Source organism: Canis lupus, chromosome 31 (assembly GCF_011100685.1).
Source record: "Canis lupus familiaris isolate Mischka breed German Shepherd chromosome 31, alternate assembly UU_Cfam_GSD_1.0, whole genome shotgun sequence".
Taxonomy (NCBI): Eukaryota; Metazoa; Chordata; class Mammalia; order Carnivora; family Canidae; genus Canis; species Canis lupus.
The window spans coordinates 28727511-28749626 of record NC_049252.1 but is presented as its reverse complement, the minus strand read 5'-3'; the positions used below and the strand labels follow the sequence as shown (position 1 = coordinate 28749626).

At 38.4% G+C, this 22116-nt stretch overlaps 1 protein-coding gene across 2 annotated transcripts in view; it reads left to right on the top strand.

The window, feature by feature from the left end:
• Positions 1-22116, top strand: part of GART (phosphoribosylglycinamide formyltransferase, phosphoribosylglycinamide synthetase, phosphoribosylaminoimidazole synthetase) — a 31866-nt gene that overhangs the window by 1551 nt on the left and 8199 nt on the right. For both annotated transcript variants that reach the window (XM_038581390.1, XM_038581389.1), the window contains exons 2-16: positions 2317-2500; positions 4857-4952; positions 5389-5563; positions 6620-6731; positions 7637-7705; positions 8204-8329; positions 9970-10057; positions 10459-10544; positions 10729-10897; positions 13055-13289; positions 15317-15411; positions 15793-15902; positions 16882-17080; positions 18540-18791; positions 19031-19183. In XM_038581390.1, the coding sequence (XP_038437318.1) occupies positions 2356-2500; positions 4857-4952; positions 5389-5563; positions 6620-6731; positions 7637-7705; positions 8204-8329; positions 9970-10057; positions 10459-10544; positions 10729-10897; positions 13055-13289; positions 15317-15411; positions 15793-15902; positions 16882-17080; positions 18540-18791; positions 19031-19183 (2110 nt within the window). In that variant the 5' untranslated portion in view covers positions 2317-2355. The remainder of the gene's footprint in view (positions 1-2316; positions 2501-4856; positions 4953-5388; positions 5564-6619; positions 6732-7636; positions 7706-8203; positions 8330-9969; positions 10058-10458; positions 10545-10728; positions 10898-13054; positions 13290-15316; positions 15412-15792; positions 15903-16881; positions 17081-18539; positions 18792-19030; positions 19184-22116) is intronic.

The following is a 22116-nucleotide window of genomic DNA, read 5'->3' as shown; positions in this document are numbered from 1 at the left end:
GGAGCAAAATTGGACTCGTTAGAATCCAGACTTTACTTCCTCTTAGAATTGTGACCTACGAGGGGCGCCCGGGTGGCTCAGTGGTTGAGCGTCTGTCTTCGACCCAGGTCGTGGTCCTGGGATCTCGTCGCGCATCTGGCTCCCCTGCAGGGAGCCTGCTTCGCCCTCTGCTTCTGTCTCTGCCTCTGTGTGTCTCTCATGAATAAATAAATAAAATCTTTTAAAAAAAAAATTCTAACCAATGAACAGGTGATTTAACTTTATTGCGCCTCAGTTTCCTCTCTGTAAAATAAAGTAACCACCTTATCTGCCTCACAGATTTTTTTTTAAGACTTTATTTGTTTATTCATGAGAGGCAGAGGGAGAAGCAGGCTCCTTGTAGGGAGCCGGATATGGGACTTGATCCCGGGACTCGAGGCTCACACCCTGAGCCAAAGGCGGATGCTCAACCCCTGAGCCACTCAGGCGTCCCTGCCTCCTAGATCTTTTAAGATTAAGCGAAGCCCATCCGTGAAAATTATTCAGAATAGCGTCTGGCACAAAGTAAATGCTCAAAACCTAAGTTTTTTTGTGTTATCAGCTTAGATATAAATGTAGAATTCTAGCACAAGAAGTTACTGAATTCAGTTTTCTGTGTTCATTTTGTCTTGTACCTGATGAAATGCCTTCTTATGAAATTAGTAAATTAAGGGACACCTGGGTGACTCTGGCGGAGCATCTGCCTTTGGCTCAGGTCGTGATCCCGGGGTCCTGGGATCGAGTCCTGCATCGGGCTCCCACAAGGAGCCTGCTTCTCCCTCTGCCTGTGTCTCTGCCTCTCTCTCTGCCTTTCTCAGGAATAAATAAATGAAATGGGGTTTTTAAAAAAATCAGTAAATTAATGTGACAAAGTATTTATTTGGGGGGCTTTTTTTTTTTCCTGTTAGTACTTCTTCCTGTCCTGTTCCTGTTTCAATTTATGTAGAAGCAACAAATATAACAAGTTTACATTTACAAATGCGGAGTGTCAGAAATTATATTCTGTTTATAAATGCCATTTCAAAAAAAGTCATTTTAGTTAACCTTTATGTAGCCTCTTAGAGGAAGTTCTCCTACTTCCATCTTTTAAGATGTAAAAAAAATTGAATTAGAGATGGTTAGAGCTTAGCCAAGGTTGCACTACTCACTGGAGTTGAGATAGGTGTTGCATCCATCCTGCTAAGAATCAGATGCCAGAACCAAAGTGAGACATGTTCAAGTTGATTTTCTTTTCTCTACCAACTTTCTAACATATTACACTGACTTCTTAAATCAGGAGTCAGCAAACTGGCTCTTGTGCCAAATCTGTCCTGCCACCTATTTTTGCATAGCGCACCAAATAACAATATTTACATTGTTAAATGATTGGGGAAAAGGAAGAATATTTTTATAACATGTAAAAAATTATAAGATATTCAAATTAATGTCCATAAATAAAGTTTTATTGAAACACATGCTAATTTTTTATAATCTTCTGATAACTTCCAATTGCTTAAATCAGAACATAGGCAAACTATGACCAACAACCCACTGCCTATTTATGTAAGGTTTTTTTGGACTTTACCATGTTCATCCATATCTGTATTGTCTGTGGCTGCTATTGTGCCACAGCAGCAGAGTTGACTTGTTACCATAAAGATTGTATGACCCTCAAAAGTGAAAATACTTCCTATCTGATCCTTTACAGGTCCCAATGTTAAGTATTTCAGCTTTTAACTTTGAAGTCTATGGTTTATAGTATCACAAGGTTTAAAAGCAGGGTTTTTTTTAAGATTTTATTTATTTATTCATGAGAGACAGAGGCAGGGGGAGAAGTAGGCTCCCTGAGAGGAGCCCGATGCGAGACTCAGTCCGGATTCCAGGATCACGCCCTGAGCGTGAAGGCAGACGCTCAACTGCTGAGCCACCTAGGCCTCTCTAAAAGCAAGATATTTTAAACTTGAGGTCTGAATTTGCAGTATTAGGATTCATGTTTAACTGAGGTTTGATGATAAAAGTGGCAAAGTGAAGCCTAAAAAGGGTGATTATTCAGAGGAGATTTAAAACACTGTCCTTGGGGCACCTGGCTGGCTCAGTAGGTAGACCGTGCAACTCGGGGTGTTGAATTCAGGCCCCACCTTGAGTGTAGAGATTACATATGTGCATACTTCCCTAATTCTTGTGAGTATAGTCATCTGAAATTATAAGCCTGATTTTTTCACAAATGAATCTTTGGAATACTTCTATTTAAATACTTAGAAATTGTGATTTGTAAACTACGTGCATTCTAAAATATCAACTGTGGTTTTCTTTCTGCAGCTTTTATTTTCCTTTAGAATTCCTGTTTTGCAGACAGCAATGGCAGCCCGAGTACTTGTAATCGGCAGTGGAGGAAGGGAGCATACCCTGGCCTGGAAACTTGCACAGTCTAGTCATGTCAAACATGTGTTGGTTGCCCCAGGAAATGCAGGCACTGCCTGCTTGGAAAAGATTTCAAATACCGGTAATCATCTTTTAAAGTGGAGAGTAATAGTTAATAATTGTAAATGATAAACTGTCAACTATATCTGTTCTTTATAAGGTTGATAGCTTTTCAGATCTGAATGTTTTTCTTAACCTTAACATTTATGTGGTAACTTGAATACTTGCCTTATGTTGTAAATTTTAGGTATCTTGTTCAGAGTGTGCCACTTCTTTAATTACTTTAAACCTTAAAAAATACACCCATTGAAAAAGTCACAAGTGCCTAAGGTTAAAGGCATTTTGATGTGTATTTTTGGAATGAAAAGTTGAGCAGTAATATTAAATGTAAGTTTTGACAATTCTGAGTCCATAATAGACTTCAATCGTTATCTTTTTCACTGGTAAAAGTGAAAAAATGACCAGTTCTTATGTTACATTAAATTCTTTAAGTGGCTTCCTATGGTTCTTAGAATAAAAAACTCAAACTCTTTTACATTCCTTCCAAAACCCTTTGCGATCTGGTTTCTGCCTGACTTTCCAGCCTCATCTTTTATATCCCTTGTTTTCTTTTCTCTGTGCTCTGTCAATGCAGTCCTGCCAGTTTCCCAAACAGAGCTGCCTTGAACTTGGTATTTGTTTGTTTCCACCCCTAGCATGACTGGCTCCTCATCATTCAGGTCTCGGTTTATATGTTATTTCCTCAAAGAGGTCTTTCCTAAAGTTTCTAAGTAAAGGATGCCCACTCTATTTCATTTGTTTTCTTTTTTTTCTTCCTTTTTTTTTTTTAATCTTAAATTCAATTTGCTCATTCCTTTTCAATCATGGACTATCATATGTATTTACTTTTCTATTGTCTATCTATCTTCATTTCCTTATGCTAGAATATAAGCTCTAGAATGTAAGCTACATGAGGCCAAAGAGCTCTTCTTCTTTTTTTTCTTTTGGAATTGTGTCCACCGTGCCTAGTACCCTTTGTGGCACATAATATTTATGGAGAAAACATAGACCCAACAAGCCCCAAACTGGGAGAAAATAATATATACATAGTACCAAAAATAATAAAGAAAAAGATAAAATATCTGCTTTCCTGGGATCTTAGCTCTGGGGGTAAGGTATTATGTGTTTATTGAAGAACTAATCATTCTGTCTAGATAGACTTGATGTTATACCCACAAAAAGTTGATGTTTTGCCCACAAAAATCTCCCAAGATTGCCATGAGACTACTACCACTTGCAACAACAGGTTAGGTGTGTCATCTTTTGCCATTCTCTGTTTTGTACAGTGGTTCTTGGCTCTGCTCAATTTGTGTTTGCAGGTCCTAACCCAGAGTGCATGGCTCTCCATCCTTATCCTACTCAGGCAGCTCCTATAGATTGAGTACTCTTTCTGCTCTTATCCCTTACACATCACAAATGTCACAGAGTTGTTTAAGATTTCAGCCAACTTAAGAATAGTGTTCCAAATAGAGTGAAGCAGGACAGTGCCTATGGAACCAACACGTGCTTAGTATGTGGCTAATCCTGCTGCTAATTACTTAGAATTCCCTTGAGAAAAATTTCCTGGCTTGTAGGCTGAAGTAAGCTAGGTCTTAAGATTGTCATTCAGGGTGCACCTGGGTGGCTCAATTGGTTGAGCATCCAGCTGTTGGTTTCTGCTCAGGTTATTATCTTAGGGTCATGAGATCAAGCCCTGCTTCAGGCACTGCAGGGAGTTGGCCTCCCCTCTCCCTCTACCCTCTGTGCTGCCCAGGCACCCTCTTTCTCTCTGAAATAAATCGTTAAAAATACATTTGTTATTTCGGTTCTTAGTTTACTCATCTCTGCACAAAGACCCTTCCTGCTCAACCAGAAATAGCCTCCCAATTCACCTGATATCAGATTTGCCTAATTTGTTCATACTTGGGGTTTTTTTTTTTTTTTTTTGCTTGCATATTTATTACCCAACATTCCTGCATAAGCATCCTAAGCATAGGGACTCTGTTAACATGTTAACTCAGGGACTAGCACAGGATATAGCACATAGTAGTTCTCAGTAAATCTTAACTAAATGACATTAAAAGGCAGTTTCTGAGTATATCCTGTGGGGCTTTCTATTTACAATCAATGTAACATGAATGCCATAGTCAAGAAAGTGCTTTATTTAATACCTTTTTGGGAAGCTTCCTGGTATCTTCGTCTAACTGGTTGTAATAATCAAGGACTGAGCTTTGTTGGTTAGCCTAATGCAGTATGCTCTGAATTTCTCATGGTGAAATTGTCATCTCTACCCATAAAAGAAAAGCAATCATTAATAAGCATTTCAAAGTATAGTATTTATTTTTCAACATAATTGATTAACTTAAGGAATGTTTGTATCAAGTGAGATGTTGTTTTTTTTTTTTTTTTTCTATTTATAGCCATCTCCATCAGTGACCACACTGCCCTTGCTCAGTTCTGCAAAGATGAGAAAATTGAATTCGTGGTTGTTGGACCAGAGGCACCTCTGGCTGCTGGTAAAGTTTGTTTCTATTTATTGTTACAGTAGATGCAATGCCAACAGGAGCTTAGAGGTCATCTAAGCCAATTCATTTTTTGCAGATGAAGATTTTTACTATCATATCACAGTGGGAAAAGAACTATCACCTTCTTAAAATTTATGGATTCTACTGTTTTTTTCCCTGATGCGTCAATAATGTCATGAATGAAAGAGCAGATTTGCAACTGTGGAAAACATTTTAAATGTTTATATTCTGCTCTGTCATATGTTTGACTTTTGCTGGATTTGAATCACATGTTAGTAAGATTTTTGTTTATATCCTGTAGACTGCATGAAAAACTTCTTTTCTGCCTTTACTCATCTGTCTTATGTCAGTGTAATCCTGATTCTTCAGAGTGACAAGGCTCTACAGAGATCTTGGTTCACCTAAAGCTGCTCATTTCCATCAATAGGAATCGCTGGGAACCTGACATCTGCAGGAGTGCGATGCTTTGGTCCCACTGCAGAAGCAGCTCAATTAGAGTCCAGCAAGAGATTTGCCAAAGAGTTTATGGACCGACATGGAATCCCAACTGCACGGTGGAAAGCTTTCACCAAACCTGAAGAGGCCTGCAGCTTTATAATGAGGTAGCTAGAAGACTGCCTGTTGGGGGCAGTTGTTAGGATGTGTAAATATACAGGTCACTTTTGTGTCACACGTTTACAGTAAGATAATCATAGGAGAAAACCTCATGCTGTGTAGGTTTTTCCAACATCAAAATAAAATGGGACTCTGTACATGTATCATTGTACAATCTTGTGGCCTTGGGAAAAGAATAATATTACTGAAGAGTTTCTAGAGGAAAAGATAACATTTGGTTCAGCAGTCATACACTCCTTTTATGGTCAAATTAACAAACACAGTCGCATCTTACAACATAAAGGATATTGATTTTTTCATAAATAATGGCCTTCTACCACTGCCACTTAGATCTAAATCTTAAGACTAAACATTCTTGTTCTCCGTTACATTAAAATTATGAAGCAATTAATGACGGTAGACACATGCCCTTTGCCCTTTTTTTATTGCCACTTCTCCCTTTTACCTGGTATGTTTTCCTTTTAGTTGGGTCAATTTCATTTTTTATTCATTCTTCATCCTACAGGGTTTCTTAGACACTGAATATTATTATTTCCTTGTAGCCAGATGCCTTGGGTAAGTAACAATTTTGTTACTTACTTTGGGTAAGTCTCCTTCTAGATCTCCAGTCCCATCCAACAGAAGACCTTACTTATCAAGAATAGTTTCTTCTGTGTACTTCCAGAAATGATTTGTGTATCCATGCTTATGATGATCTTATACAGTCACATCTTCTACTGGAATGAGAATACAATTCACTACTCTGTTCTTAAGGATCCTTCCATACCTGACTGTACAACTGCTTTAGTCTTCCAAAGATGTTGCCTGTATGATCTCATGATAAGTGAAAAAAACAAAATTGTATGTATCCTATGATCACAAGTATAAAGGAATATGTAGGGGAAAAAATCCCGGTGGGAAGTACATCAAAATGGTGTTGGTATAAGTAAATTTTTTTTCTGTTTTTTTAGTGCTTGCTATAGCACATCATTGCATTTTAGAGTGCTTTAAGCTTTTGAATTGTAAGGATTTTTATTGAATATTGAGATGCTCTGTCTTCACAGTGCAGACTTCCCTGCTTTGGTTGTAAAGGCCAGTGGTCTTGCAGCTGGAAAAGGGGTGATTGTTGCCAAGAGCACAGAAGAGGCCTGCAAGGCTGTACAGGAGATTATGCAGGTAGGTTGTTCCTCTGGAAAAGTCACACTGTGATGGATACTCCTTAAGTTTATGAAACGTTTCTCAAGATGAGACGTCATCTAGCAAATACACAGGTAAGTTTTTTGTGTTTTTTTAATTCCGTATATTATTCATCTCTATATCAGATTTACACTGATGGCTAAACTACTATGCTGTTCTTTGGAAGTAAGTTCTAGCATGCTTTGTCTGCTGTGGAAAGATAGAAAATCCTCAAACTATAGAACATTCAAATTCTCAATCATCCATGTAGACAAAAGTATTTGTCCTTAGTGTCCTAGGTCTAAGAGAAGTGAAGGAATGAATTAATATACTTTCCTCATACCATCCCTCTTGGTGGTTATTCTCCTTTATAGAAATCTATATTCAAAGGCATAATCTCTAGTACAAAATGTAGTAAGCAAGCATATCATAATAATCACACATAAGAATTAAATGGTAAGGGTGAAAATAATCTTTTTCTGTTACATGATTGGAAACTGCAAAGCCAGATCCGCAGAAGAGTGTTAATTATATGTTCATATCATCTGTACCCGTGCTGGCTCTGCATTATTGCCACTTGTCAAAATAGGAAATATTCATATGGGGCGCCTGGTTGGAGATTACTAAATAAACTTTAAAAAAATTAAAGTTTATTTATTTAAGTAATCTCTACACCTGATGTGGGACTCTATTTTATGATCCCAAGATCAAGAGTCACATGTTCTCTGACTGAGCCAGCCAGGTGCCACAAATAAATAAACTTTAAAAAAGAGAGATTCATATATTCCTTTGAGGCTCTCAGAAAAGGAAGAAGAAATTACAATACTAATGAATTGGTTCATGATACAAATGATGAAAAATGACAACAGCCTTTTTCTTACCCTCCTTACCCCCTGTTCAACAAGGATAAAGCTTTTGGAGCAGCTGGAGAAACAATTGTCATCGAAGAACTTCTTGAAGGAGAAGAGGTGTCTGTATGTATATCCATCTTTTGGGCTATCATAGAGTAGGAGAAGCTATAGAATCTGATCTGCAAGCCCCAGGAGGACTTGATTTATTATGGTTGTTTCATCTGAAAGCATAAACCCAGTACTTACAAAGGAATTCGTATATGTTTAGTACTTTGGATGCAAGTGAAAAAAATCTACCCTCTTTTAATCATGCCCAGTATATCAATAGAGGACTTGGATTTTTATCATATTATTTAAGAAGGCCAAAGTTGAAATACTTCACTTTGGGAGTAGCTTGACTTTTTTTTTCCCCTAACTGGCTCAAATATTACAGATCCTTCAGAAATTGAGTATATAAGATGTTCTGATTCTTGATGTGGATAGCTTAGGGTTATTTATGTTTCAACTTACTATAAGCAAAAATTTTTCCCCTGAGTAGAATTAGTACATATAGTTCCCCTCATTAAACTTTTTTTACTTTTTGCCATTTAAGATAAGTGGACTATTTTGTTTTCTCTGCAGTGTCTGTGCTTCACTGATGGAAGGACTGTGGCCCCCATGCCTCCAGCACAAGACCATAAGCGATTGCTGGAAGGAGATCATGGCCCCAACACAGGGGGAATGGGGGCCTATTGTCCAGCACCTCAGGTATGGCCCAAGTTGAAGTTCAGGAGTCATTATTTAAGTCTTCTCAAAGAGCTCTTGGACCATACTTTTCTGTTTTCTGTACATGGTATTATTACTCAGCCATTTGGATTTCCTATTAAATGAAAAGTAGCTCTTCTAGTCTCACTCTAAAACAAACCTTTTCTGCTAAAGTCTGAAAAATTAAGTATAGATTGAACAGGTCCTTCTATGTCCTGCTCTGTACCCACTATTTTTAACCCATGAGCACCAATTATAGTCCAGAATTATGTTTTATTTATCTTTGGATGAAGTAAATCCTACTTTGTGTGTGTGAAACAGATGAATTGAGAACCAAGTCAGACTATAATTTGTTCTTATCATTTCTGTACTTCATGGTGGGTACATAAAGCATGTTTCCAAATTCTTTCTGGACAGTTTTTAGAAGAAATCTGCATTGAGTGTCTTGTAAGTAGAACTGGCACTTCAGAAACTCAGTTATTCTTTTCAATGATAATAATGAACAGTGTTTGTGCTGATAATATAGTGCCTTATACACATTTTCCTCAATTATAAAGATTAAAAACAAAACAAGATTTAAGTTACGCTACTGTTTGGGAAAAGTGATTTTAGTGTAAGAACCATCACTAGGGGGACACCTGGGTGTCTCAGCAGTTGAGAGTCTACCTACGGCTCAGGGCGTGATCCTGGAGTTCCAGGATCGAGTCCCACATCATGCTTCCTGCATGGAGCTTGCTTCTCCCTCTGCCTGTGTCTCTGCCTCTGTGTGTGTGTGTGTCTCTCATGAATAAATAAATAAAACCTTAAAAAAGAACATCACTAGGGGCGCCTGGCTGCCTCAGTTCATCGAGTATATCTCTTGGTCTTGGGGTTTTGAGTTTGAGCCCTAGGTTGGGCATAGAGATTACTGAAAAATAAAATTAATTTTTTTTATTTTTTTAATTATTTATTTATTTGACAAAGAGTGCGAGCAGAAGCAGGGGGAACAGCAAGCAGAGAGAAATCAGGTTCCCTGCTTAAGCAGGGAGCCCAACACGGGGCTCCATCCCAGGACCCTGGATCATGACCTCACCTGAAGGCAGATGTTTAACTAAACCACCCAAGAGCACCTAAAATAAAATATTTAAAAGAAAAGAACTCTAAGTCTCATTTTTATAATTAAATTTATAAATTTATAGATTCTTAATAGACTTATGAAGTAGCATAGAATATACCAGAAGGATACAAAAGGACCTCAAAGTAGTAGAGAGGCTTTTTTTCATTTTTATTATGTTTCAGAAAACTTTTAGTAAGGTTTGTTTACATGTTTAAAAAATGTGTAGGTTTAGTAGTAAAAGGTGATTTAACATTTAATCCTGATATGGCAGTTGACACTGATCAATAAATATATAACCTAGCTTCTGCTTAGAATTTTTATCTGCAGAGTTGTTCTTTCCTATTTTAAAGAATAAGGGTAACTACTTACTTGATAGAGTCAATATGAGGATTTTAAAAATTTATGAATTTCAAATGCTCAGTCTATCTGAATTAGTAAAAAAAAAAATTCTCACAGTCCCCTTTCATTGTCCATTTGGTACTGCTTACAAGATGGTTATTTTTTTTTAATACTTAGTTACATTTTAACGTTCCTATATGTTCCCCAGGTTTCTAAGGATTTGTTCCTGAAAATAAAAAACACCATTCTTCAGAGAACAGTGGATGGCATGCAGCAGGAGGGCATGCCATACACAGGTGAGCATATTGATTTCACTATGGACATTATTCATAGAGTGACTTTACATGTTGACAAAACTTCCCCCATTTCTCCTTCTTCAGCACCTTTCAATTGACCATAACTTTTGCCATAGTTAGTGCAGAACCTGGAGTATTAGTAATTTATATTCTAATTTTCAGTCACAATACATCGTTTTCATTATAATTTGGGGGGGGGTTGTTTGTTTTTTAAAGTTTTTTTTTTATTTATTCATGAGAGAGAGAGAGAGAGGCAGAGGGAGAAGCAGGTTCCATGCAGGGAGCCTGATGTGAGACTTGATCCTGGGACTCCAGGATCACGCCCTGGGCCAGAGGCAGCACTAAACCGCTGAGCCACATGGGGTGCCCTATAATTTATCTTTGTTTCTGTTTCAATGAAGGTGTTCTCTACGCTGGTATAATGCTGACCAAGGAGGGCCCAAAAGTTCTGGAGTTTAATTGCCGTTTTGGTGATCCGGAGTGCCAAGTGGGTAACAGTTAGAGTATCAATTGTTATTTTGTAAATATATGTATTTTAATCTCAGAATTTATCAGCCTCAAAATAATTACCTTTAAGGAATATATGCAAATTCTGCTGGTATCTCAGTGAATACATTGTCTAGAGAGAACTAAGATTTCTCTCAGTTGCTATGTTGATTATGTTTTTCCAGGTGATCCTCCCACTTCTTAAAAGTGATCTTTATGAAGTGATTCAGTCTACCTTGGATGGCCTGCTCTGCACATCTCTGCCTGTTTGGCTTGATAACCGTGCTGCCATAACTGTGGTAATGGCAAGTAAAGGCTATCCAGGAGATTACACCAAGGGTGTGGAGATAACAGGTGAATATCTGAGAACAAAAGGTGGAATTACAGTGTGACAAGTGAGCAGTGTTACAGTAGGCCTTCCTCCCATGCCATGCTCTGCTTCTTTTAGGGGCGTAAGGCTGTCAGAAACCTTCCAGGGGGGGGTTTTAACCATGTTGGATGTGGGTGTGCAAATATCCAAAATTACTGTATTTAAAGAACTGCTGTCCATCTCCCTTCTTGCACAAGGAATATCTAAATGGGCATAGCCAGGTTTCTAGAGTATCACTCAAGTGTGCCTTTCTCTTCCATCCTCCAAGAGCCAGGAAAATTAAGGGAACTCAGGAGAGTCAGAACAACAGTAGTAGACGCTACGTCAATGAGATAGATTTCAGCGGCATGATCACAACTAGACCCCCTCACCCCTTACCTCCTGTTTGCAGCATACCCCGTAGTCACTTGGATGATGGAATTAAAAACGTTTCAAAACTATAGCCTTCTCTCCCGTCTCTCTACAGGAAATGAGGCGTCTCTTGTTAAATGATATTAAATAAAACAGTGTCTTAAAATGCTAAATAAGTTCTAGTGCCATGAGCCCAAAGGCAGTCCTCCATGATGCTCAGCAGCCTGTAGTTTGGTCTCCCTCAGGATCCCAGCAGTGTGTTTGGTTCAAACACCCCAGATCTGTCTTGCCTAGACAGTGAGTTCATTGCCCTGTGAATCCCAGTTGTAGCAACTGTGCAGTTAGGAATTGATTGCCTTTTTTTTTTTTCTTTATTTTAGAGAGTGCATGTGCATACACACACACTCGTGAGCAGGGAGGGAGCACAAGGGGAAGGAAGGGAAAGGGAGAGAATCTCAAGCAGACTCCACACTGGACACAGAGCCAGATGCCAGGGCTCAGTCTCACTACCCTAGACCATGACCTAATCCAAAATCAAGAGTCAGATACTCAACAGACTGAGCCACCCAGGTACCCCTGATTGACTTTTAAAATGAATAGAGAAGGGATAGAATCAAGATCACTTATATTGGTGAAATTTCCCTAAGATTGAGGTGACAAGTATAATAGTCATTTCTGACACAGCAGATATTGTGTCAGATATTCCAAATAACAGGAGGTACTTGGGTACTTATGACTGAATGCCCCTGTGTTATAAAGACATTTAGAGAACTTATATTAACAAATCACCAGCTAGGATGCTAAAAGAGAAGTGGTGACCTAATAGGACAAACTTTAAGTGGGGTGGGTTTTTTTGGTTTTTTGTTTATTTTTTAGTTAAGAAGCTATCTTTGTGTAAACTGCCCATGTTGGTTACTTGAGAATATGAAAAATATGGTCTAATAATATTTAAGTGTAAAATTGTATATGAGAGCTTAAGAATAATTCAAATGAAAATAAAACGGGATTTTAGACTGGACCTAAAACCAAATTTAAATCAAATTTGTCTTAAGATTTTACAATTGTTATATTAGGGAAAATATTAAGGATGTTTTGCATTACAGTTATTCTGTTTATTTAAAGAAGAAAGAAGGCAGCTTGTATGGCTGTGATAAAAGGAATTCTTTAAAAAAAAAAAGGAATTCTTTTAAGTAAAAGATGTGATCAAGTACAGGTTTTATTCATTGATTTTAGGGTTTGTTTGTTTGTTTTGTTTTGTTTTGTTTTCTTATCTCCCCTTTTAAGTTGTAGTTTTTAATGTCCTGTCTGGAGAGAATAACTATACAGCTGACCCTTAAACAACGGGGTTTGAACTACATGGGTGCTCTTAAACATGGAGTTTTGTACAGTACTATAAATGTATTTTGTCTTTCTTACGACATTGTTAATAACATTTTTTTTCTCTAGTTTATTGTAAGAATATAGCATATAACATACAAAATATGCATTAATCGACTGTTTATGTTATTGGTAAGGCCTCTATTTAGCAGGAGGCTCTTATTTTTTTCCTCCCCCATTGAAACAATAGATCTTACATGAGGTTTATAACACAGATTAAGGATAATGCAGTTATCACCTAGAGCAGAACAGACTATTCTTAAGAGAGAGGGTCTATTTGCTATCTTGTTGCTTTATTCCTTCCTGTTAGGATTCTTGTGAAGATTCATTTAAGTGAAATAAAAACTTACAGAAATTATAAACCACTTTAGAAGTGTAGACTATTGTTATGATGTAAATCTGCTCTCTTATAGGGTTTCCCGAGGCTCAAGCTTTAGGACTGGAGGTATTCCATGCAGGCACTGCCCTGAAAGATGGCAAAGTGGTGACTAACGGGGGTAGAGTCCTTACGGTAACAGCAATCCAGGAAAATCTCCTCTTGGCCCTTGAAGAAGCAAAGAAAGGACTATCTGCTATAAAATTTGAGGGAGCCTTTTACAGGAAGGACATTGGCTATCGTGCCATAGCCTTCTTCCAGCAGCAGCCCAGGTAAATTACTTACTGAGGTGGTTCTAGCACAACTTCAGAACTAGCATAGCTTCAGAACTGGTATAAATGGCCATATAGAAAATTCTATGAACCTATACTAAGTCATTTCAATAATCTTTTCTATGGGACTGACTTTAATTTGCATTTAGTTTGAGTCAAAACTAGTTACAACAATATTCAAACGAAATGGGAAAAGCTTCATGGTAGCTCTTTTTTGTTTTTTCTCAGTTTAGTAGAATCCCAGTAATGTTAAGGACTTTTTTACATTGTATATTTTAAATGTATACAATCATTTGTCCATTATTCGTCAATAAAGATGGGGAAAAGGATTTTTGAGTTATATATTTAAATATTTACTGTTGTATTTTTATCTTAGTTCTTGGTTTTGTCAAAGAATGCAATTTGAAATTTGAAATTATTGCAAATTTGCAATTTGAAAATATTAGCCATCTTCCTTTGCAACTTAATTGATTCTACTGTAAATTTTGACAGTCTTATTTTGTTACTGTGTTTATTACTGAAATGTATTTTTTGACCCCCTTATTAATTTGTTAGTACAACTATTCCTTTGTAAATTCAATAAACTATTAATTGCAAATGTGGGTGTTTTGATTTCTTAAGTATAGATCACAGTTATTATTGTTCGTTTAGTTCATCCATGAGAAATAAATTAATTGAGAGACACATTTATTTTTTTTTAAAGATTTTATTTATTCATGAAGGACACAGAGGAGAGAGACAGAGGCAGAGACATAGGCAGAGGAAGAAGCAGGCTCTATGCAGGGAGCCTGATGCGGGACTTGATCCCGGGTCTCCAGGATCACACCCTGGGCCGAAGGCAGGCGTTAAAGCGCTGAGCCACTCAGGGATTCCGAGAGACACATTCAAAGTTTAAATACTGGGGCAGCCCCCGTGGTGCAGCGGTTTAGCGCCGCCTGCAGCCCAGGGCATGATCCTGGAGACCCTGGATCGAGTCCCATGTCAGGCTCTCTGTATGATGCCTGCTTCTCCCTCTGCCTGTGTCTCTGCCTCTCTCTCTCTCTCTCTCTCTCTCTCTGAATAAATAAATAAAATCTTAAAAAAAAAAAAGTTTAAATACTGGAAATTTTTAGGCTTAAGAACATTAAAATACCATGCCAAAGTTTTATTTTTCGTTTTAAAATAACCAGATTCCATTGAAATGACCAATTATAAGAGCCTGGGATCTCAATACTAATCTGAGCTCATTATAGATGAAGAAAATGAGAGGTCACAATACCAGCTGCTGAGAAAGGTTTTTTTTAAACCAGTAGAACTTTGTTTCCTATCTGAGCATGAGCCCAGGTTGCTAATTTCATTGGAGTTAATTGCTAGAGCTTTCAACTCTGTTGGTACCCTGACTCCTTGTTTCTAATAGAATTTCATAGTTCTTCATGTATCACTACATCCCAGGAGGCCAAAGTACTCATTTTTGTAAAGCAAGGCTACTGAATTCCCAGTGTTGTTCATGAGCTTTCGATGCACTACTGCAACATGTTGGCCCTGTTTAGAAGGGAATGATGCACTATCATCTGGTTTTGCTTTTTCCAACATGTTTTTATCTTGTTTCATGCTATTTTTAGCCATAAGGAAACTTACATAGTTCTCTACTACAATAAGAGTCCAGTTTCATTATTTAGGAGTTTCTTTGTAGAGTGTGTATAATCCTAATTTTCACTTTTTTTACTCCATTTTGGCATTCCTTTCCTTCCCATACCAAAATTGAACGGAGAAATGTAGCAAAATATCAGTATATCCAGCTACCTGTGAGAAGTACTTCTAGATGAAATAAGAGAAGTAGTTCTCAACAGTGATAATACAATTGAGTCCACTAGGGAATTCATTTTAATACATTTCAATTTCTAGGCCCTGCCCTTTTCAAGTTAAAATCCAAATCTGTGGATGGGGCCTGGCACATTCAAAGATACAAAAATCATCTTCCGTATCAAGTAATATTTTAAACAATTTTCCCTGGCATTTAGGTGATGTGTTTTTGTTTAAATCTTTAGGGGCCTGACTTACAAAGAATCTGGGGTAGACATTGCAGCTGGAAATATGCTGGTCCAAAAAATTAAACCTTTAGCCAAAGCTACTTCCAGACCAGGTAAGTCAGAGCCTGCCCTTTGCTGGTTCATTAACTTTGACAGACATTGTGAATTGATTTGGGCTTTGTAGTTTACTGAGGAAAATGTGTCAAATTAATGCTAGGTTGTTAAGTCTTGCCCTGTTTAAGCCAAACCCATAGTCCTCTGCTTTTTTTGTCTCTAATATTAAGAACAGCATTTCTTATCCTTATTAAATTCAAAAAGATTATGTCTGCCTCTTTCATATATAATTACTTTTTTGATCATTTCTTTGAGCACATTGTATTTTTCCCCATTCTCAAGAAAGGCATTTCTTATTTTTGCCATGCTTAAGAAGTGTTTGTATATCCATGTTTAATCTATTAAAATGCAGCAGATAATTAGTTTCCTCTGCCCGTTAGGCTGTGATGTTGATCTTGGAGGTTTTGCTGGTCTTTTTGATTTGAAAGCAGCTGGTTTCAGAGATCCTCTTCTGGCATGTGGAACAGATGGTGTTGGAACTAAACTGAAGGTAATCAGACACCTATGTGATTAAAGGTCTTTTATGAATGATAAGAGAATTTACCGTATATCAATACATATTTTCCCCTCTTGACGTATATGCACTAAAGAGAAATACTCCAAATAACCATAAAACATGGTTAATGTTTAAACCATAAAACATAATGTTGTTGCAACTATATCTGGCTGGAAGATTAATGGAGGGAATTAGATGGTATACTTTGTGTGGCACATGGGTAGTTTCAGTTGGTTAAGCATCAGACTCTTGATTTTGGCTCAGATCATGATCTCAGGGTCTTATTATCCAGTCCTGCATCCAGCTCCATGCTCAGCTGGGAGTCTGCTTGAATTCTCTCCCTCTGCCTCTCCCCCAACTCGTGCACACACACTCCCTCTTCCTCTCTATATAAATAACTTTTTTTTTTTTTTTTTTTTAATGGGATACTTGGGCAGCCTGGGTGGCTCAGCGGTTTAGCTCCGCCTTCAGCTCAGGGCGTGATCTTGGAGACCCGGGATCAAGTCCCACGTTGAGCTCCCTGCACGGAGCCTGCTTCTCCCTCTGCCTGTGTCTCTGCCTCTCTCTCTCTCTCTCTCTCGGTCTTTCATGAATGAATAAATAAAATCTTTTTTTTTTTTTTTTTTTAAAGACACTTTTGGGAGCACCTAGATGGATGGCTCAGTTACGCATCTGCCTTTGGCTCAGGTCATGATTTCCTGACTCTCTGCTCAGCGGGGAACATGCTTCTCCCTCTCCCCCTGCTCCTTCTCCCCTGCTCATGCTTTCTCTCACTCACTCAAAATCTTTTTTAAAAATTTAAAAATGGGATACTTTTCAGTCAAGTGGTTTATCAGAATTTAGTATTTTGTCTTTAGGTGTTTAGAGCAGCTAGCCAAATAGCAGTAATATTTATTAGCCTCCATTGATAAACTGACAAGGTATGATTTGGAGTTTATTCTCTTATGTGGATGTTTGTATTGTGCTTCTTTAGATTGCCCAGCAGTGTGATAAACATGATACTATTGGTCAAGATTTGGTTGCAATGTGTGTCAATGACATTCTAGCTCAAGGGGCTGAGCCCCTTTTCTTCCTCGATTACTTTTCCTGTGGAAAACTTGACCTCGATACAACTGAAGCAGTTGTCACTGGAATTGCCAGAGCTTGCAGAAAAGCTGGATGTGCTCTCCTTGGTATGACCATTTTAATCACATGTCCTTCCTGTATTTTAACCCTGTGTATAAATGTGATCAGTACCAATATAGCTAAGAAGAAAAACTGTAGGGGCACCTGGGTAGCTCAGTTGGTTAAGCGTCTACCTCCAGCTCGGGTCATAGTCCTGGAGTCCTGGGATTGAGCCGCCACATTGGGCTCCCTGCTCAGCAGGGTGTCTGCTTCTCTCTCCCCCTGCTCTTGTGCTTTTCCTCTTTGTCTCCCCCTCTCAAAAGGATAAGATCTTTTAAAAAAAAAAGTATAAGAAAAAAGAAAAACTATAGATGACATAGTGAAGCAAATAAAATAGAGGTAACATTACTTGAAGAAAACTTAGATCCTGATGCCTTCAAGCCCCTCCTCAAGGATTTGTCCCCCAGACTCCTACTCTTAAACTGTGAGCCAGGCCTTATCTTTCTCCCTGATCTTTACCCCTTCCTCCTCCTGGCCTGCAGCAGAAGTAGATGATTCATGACATTCTAAATCTTAAGCGTTATTTTCCAACAGAGATAACGCTATGAATAAAATGTACTTAAGATTTACAGGAATATTACTTAAATATATATGGGAACTTTGAGCAAAATGAATTTACAGGTTGACCAAGCAATAAAACTACCTCTTTTGTATATCAGCCCCATTTCTGTGGACACATCTGTCCCAAAAGCCAAAATTACCTTTTAACCATCTTTTAGGACAGTTTATAATTTGGAGTCTGCCTTTACATAGGATCACAGGGACACTGGGTGGCTCAGTGGTTGAGCGTCAGCCTTTGGCTCAGGTCATGATCCTGGGGTCCTGGGTTTGAGTGCTGCATCAGGCTCCCTCTTCCTATGTCTCTGCCTCTCTCTCTCTGTCTCTCATGAATAAATAAATAAAATCTTTTAAATATATATATATATTTAAATATATATACTATATTTAGTCAGGCCTTGCATTTAAGCAGGCTTGACTAAATCACTTCTCTAAGGCTGTACCATCATCTGGAATATACAGTGATTATAAAAATCAAATACAGGTGAAAGCATTTCTAAAATTAAACTACAATAGAAACATTCAAGCAAGCATTCGTTCTTTAAAGAGAATGTTGTTTGGAGGTTACACTATCCTTTCTGGAAATTAGTACTGTTTCCCTTGAAGTCATGCTTGGTCAAAAGTTCTGTTAGGCAGCTAATAGAGTACATTTTTTTTTAACGTTTGCAGAATATAGCCACATGTGTAATTGTTCATAAGAAGAGTAGGGGCACCTGGCTGGCTCAGTTAGAAAACCATGGGACTCTTGATACTGGGATTGTGAGTTAAGCCCCATATTGGGTATAGAGATTACATACATACATACATACACAAACTTTAAAAAAAAAAAGAGTTCCTGGTGTCAGTACGTCCTAGACAGGTTTATAAATATTATGCCTTATCATGGTTCTCATTTTATTGTCCTGCCAGGAGGTGAAACTGCAGAAATGCCTGACATGTATCCTCCGGGAGAATATGACCTAGCTGGTTTTGCCGTTGGTGCCATGGAGCGGGATCAGAAACTTCCTCACCTGGAAAGAATCACCGAAGGGGATGTTGTTATTGGAATAGCTTCATCTGGTCTTCACAGCAATGGATTTAGCCTTGTCAGGAAAATTGTAGCAAAATCTTCCCTCCAGTACTCGTCTCCAGCACCCGATGGCTGTGGTGACCAGACCTTAGGTAAACATACATTTAAATTCTCCTGCTTGGAAATGTGTGAGCAACACTTAATGGGTTAGTCTTTCATTAGTTCATTAGAATGGAATAAATTACATTATCCTATGTTTTCACTCTTTGGACATTTTCATAGAACTGGCATGTCTGCAGGGTCAGATCATTCTGCATTTCAGAATTGTTTTTTATATATGCTTTGGTTTTACATTTGTAGGCTAAATTTGTCTTATCTCTCCAATACACAGGGGACTTACTTCTAACTCCAACCCGAATCTACAGCCATTCGCTGTTACCTGTCCTACGTTCAGGACATGTGAAGGCCTTTGCCCATATTACTGGTGGAGGATTGCTAGAAAACATCCCCAGAGTCCTTCCTCAGAAATTTGGGGTGGATTTAGGTAAGATTACTAAAAGGAACTTCTGCTCCGAAAACCATTGGAGAAATGTATTATGGAAGAAAACTGTGAGTAGTTAGTACACATATAATTATATATATGGAAAATTCTTAATTATTGGGGTTTCTCAGAAAAAATGAGACTGACCTTTCTCTTTCTGCTATTCTTTTTCAGATTTTATTTATTTATTCATGAGAGAGGCAGAGACACAGGCAGAGGGAGAAGCAGGCTCCATGCAGGGAGCCCAACATGGGATTCGATCCCAGGTCTCCAGGATCACTCCCCAGGCTGAAGGCAGTGCTAAACCACTGAGCCACCCGGGCTGCCCTTCTTTGTTTTATTAACCACATTTATAAGGCATAATATCCTCTCATATAGTTGACTTACATAGATGAAATGTGATGGGGAGTATGAGGGGTTGGTATCCAGGGGACCCAAACCACAGCATAGAGAAGGGAGACAGATTTGAGAATCACTTTGTGCTTAGAAGGAAAAAGAAGTCTCAAGTTTCTAGTTAAGCAAATGAGTAGATGGTAACACCCATAACACAGCAGAAAGAGTAGATTTGGAGTAGGAAGTGGGAATAGTGTTTTTTGTTTTCTTCCCAAAGATTTTATTTTTTTATTTTTAAAAGACTTATTCACTTCTTAGAGCACGAGAGTATAAGGGAAGGCGTAGAGGGAGAGAATCTCAAGCAGACTTCCTGCTGAGCATGGAGCTGGATGCAGGGCTAGATAATAAGACCCTGCGATCATGACCTGGGCCAAAATCAAGAGTCAAATGCTCAACCGACTGAGCCACCCAGGCGCCGTATTTATGTGTTTTAGAGAGAAAGAGAGCATGAGTGGGTACAAGTGGGGGGAAAGGCAGAGGGAAACAGAATCTCTAGCAGACTCCGTACTGAGTGTGGAGCCCAAGGCAGGGCTTAATCTCACAACCCTGAGATGACCCTGATCTGAAATCAAAAATCAATCATTAAACCAGCTGAGCCACCCAGGTGCCCCAGGAATAGTGTTTTAATTTTCAATGTTTATTTTAAGGTATCTGAGAACGCAAGTTGAGATCAGACAAGTTAAGTTTCGTGCTCATATGCAGATAGTAATAGTTATAGCCAAGAGAGTGGAAGCAACTAAAAGTGGTTTCTCAGTGTTCTGTCCACTTTAAAGATCAACAGAGGCCAAATTACTGGCAAAGAACAGTCGGAAGCAGGGAATGAACCATGATGTAAAAGTATCATGAACTCAAGGAATAGAACACAACACTGGCCAGCACTGTTAGGTACAGCATAGAGACCTAGATGAGAACTAGAAATATATTTAAAAAAAAAAAAAAAAGAACTAGAAATAAGCCAGTATAATTCAGAGTCAGCTCAGAAAGCATCTCAGTGAGGGTAGATACCACCCACCCAATGATTGTGGGAGGAATGAATGACAGAGATCTAGAGACAGTGAATAGAGGTGGTTATTTCAAAAAAGTTATTGGTAAGAGGGAAAGGGGGATTATTACTTATACTCAAGGCAAAATGAGCAACTAGGTTTTTCCTCCCCGTTTTTATAGCATAAAGAGACAGGAACTGCTCCATCTATCTCGGCCAACCAATATACATGGGCTTGAGAAAATAGAAACCATAGAAGTTCACATAAAGTGGTCCCTTTCCCAGTGAAGTAAGAAGGGCTTAGTGAGATCAGCAGTCTGAGTGAGGGCTTGAGGAAAGAAGTAAATAATAAGGTAGACTAGATCAGAAACAAGAATGAGACAACAAGCAGTACTGAAGGTGAAGGTGGAGCTGGTTGCGTGATTTTTCTCCCAAAGTAAGAACTGTGTCACCTTGAAACACAAGCAACAATAAAAAAATTGATTGGCTTGATCCAGTTGGCTGGCCAAGTGGAGGGGTCACTTCTGAGGGGAAGCAGCTGTGGGTACAGGTGAGTAGATTTGCGGAGCCAATAGTAGAGTCAGAATACATGGAGCTAAGAGAGAATCCAAAGTCAGAAATAGGTCGTGATTTAGAGTTGATACCGCCATATTCCCAAATAGCCACTGTGGTTGAGTCACACAAATGTCCGTGTCCCAGTAAAAAGGAGTTAGGCCCTTACATCAGCCTCTGAGGTTTCTTGCATGAATCCTAGTTGGACAACAGATTTAAGTAAACAATTTTCAACATTAAAGTTGCAGCTGGTTACATTACTCATGACTTGTCTGTTCATTTGTAGAAACTAGGCTCTTAGCCTGTCAGTATTTGTTTGCTTACAAATACTTTAAATGAGTTTGCTAAAATGAAATCAGTTTGTAAGCCATTTAATGTATCATCAATATCCAGCTGTCATAATAGCATCATTTTTGAGGTAAGTATTCCTTTTTTTTTTGATGCATATACCACTATTTGGTTTATGTTGCTGTTGACTTTAGACTGTTGATACCACAGTGAACATCATAGTAGCTAAATATTTTGAGCTCAGCTTTTAAGAATGGACATGTCCCAGCTAGAAGAAATGGAATTAAATCTTATAGAGGAGAAGGTTCATAGACATGTGATGCTTTTTAAAAATTTTAATCAACTCTAGAGCATTAAAGAACTGATTATCCAGGGCACTTGGCTGGCTCAGACAGTAGAGTACCTGACTCTTGATCGTGGGGTGTGAGTTTATTCAAGGCTCATGTTGAGGGTGGAGTTTACTTTAAAAAATAAATAAAAATAAAGAAACAACTATCTTTGGGGATCCCTGGGTGGCTCAGCGGTTTAGTGCCTGCCTTTGGCCTAGGGCCTGATCCTGGAGTCCCAGGATCGAGTCCCACATCAGGCTCTTGCATGGAGCCTCCTTCTCCCTCTGCCTGTGTCTCTGCCTCTCTCTCTCTCTCTCTCATGAATAAATAAAATCTTAAAAAAAAAAAAAAAAAAGGAAACAACTATCCAGCAAATATACCAAGTTTATAAG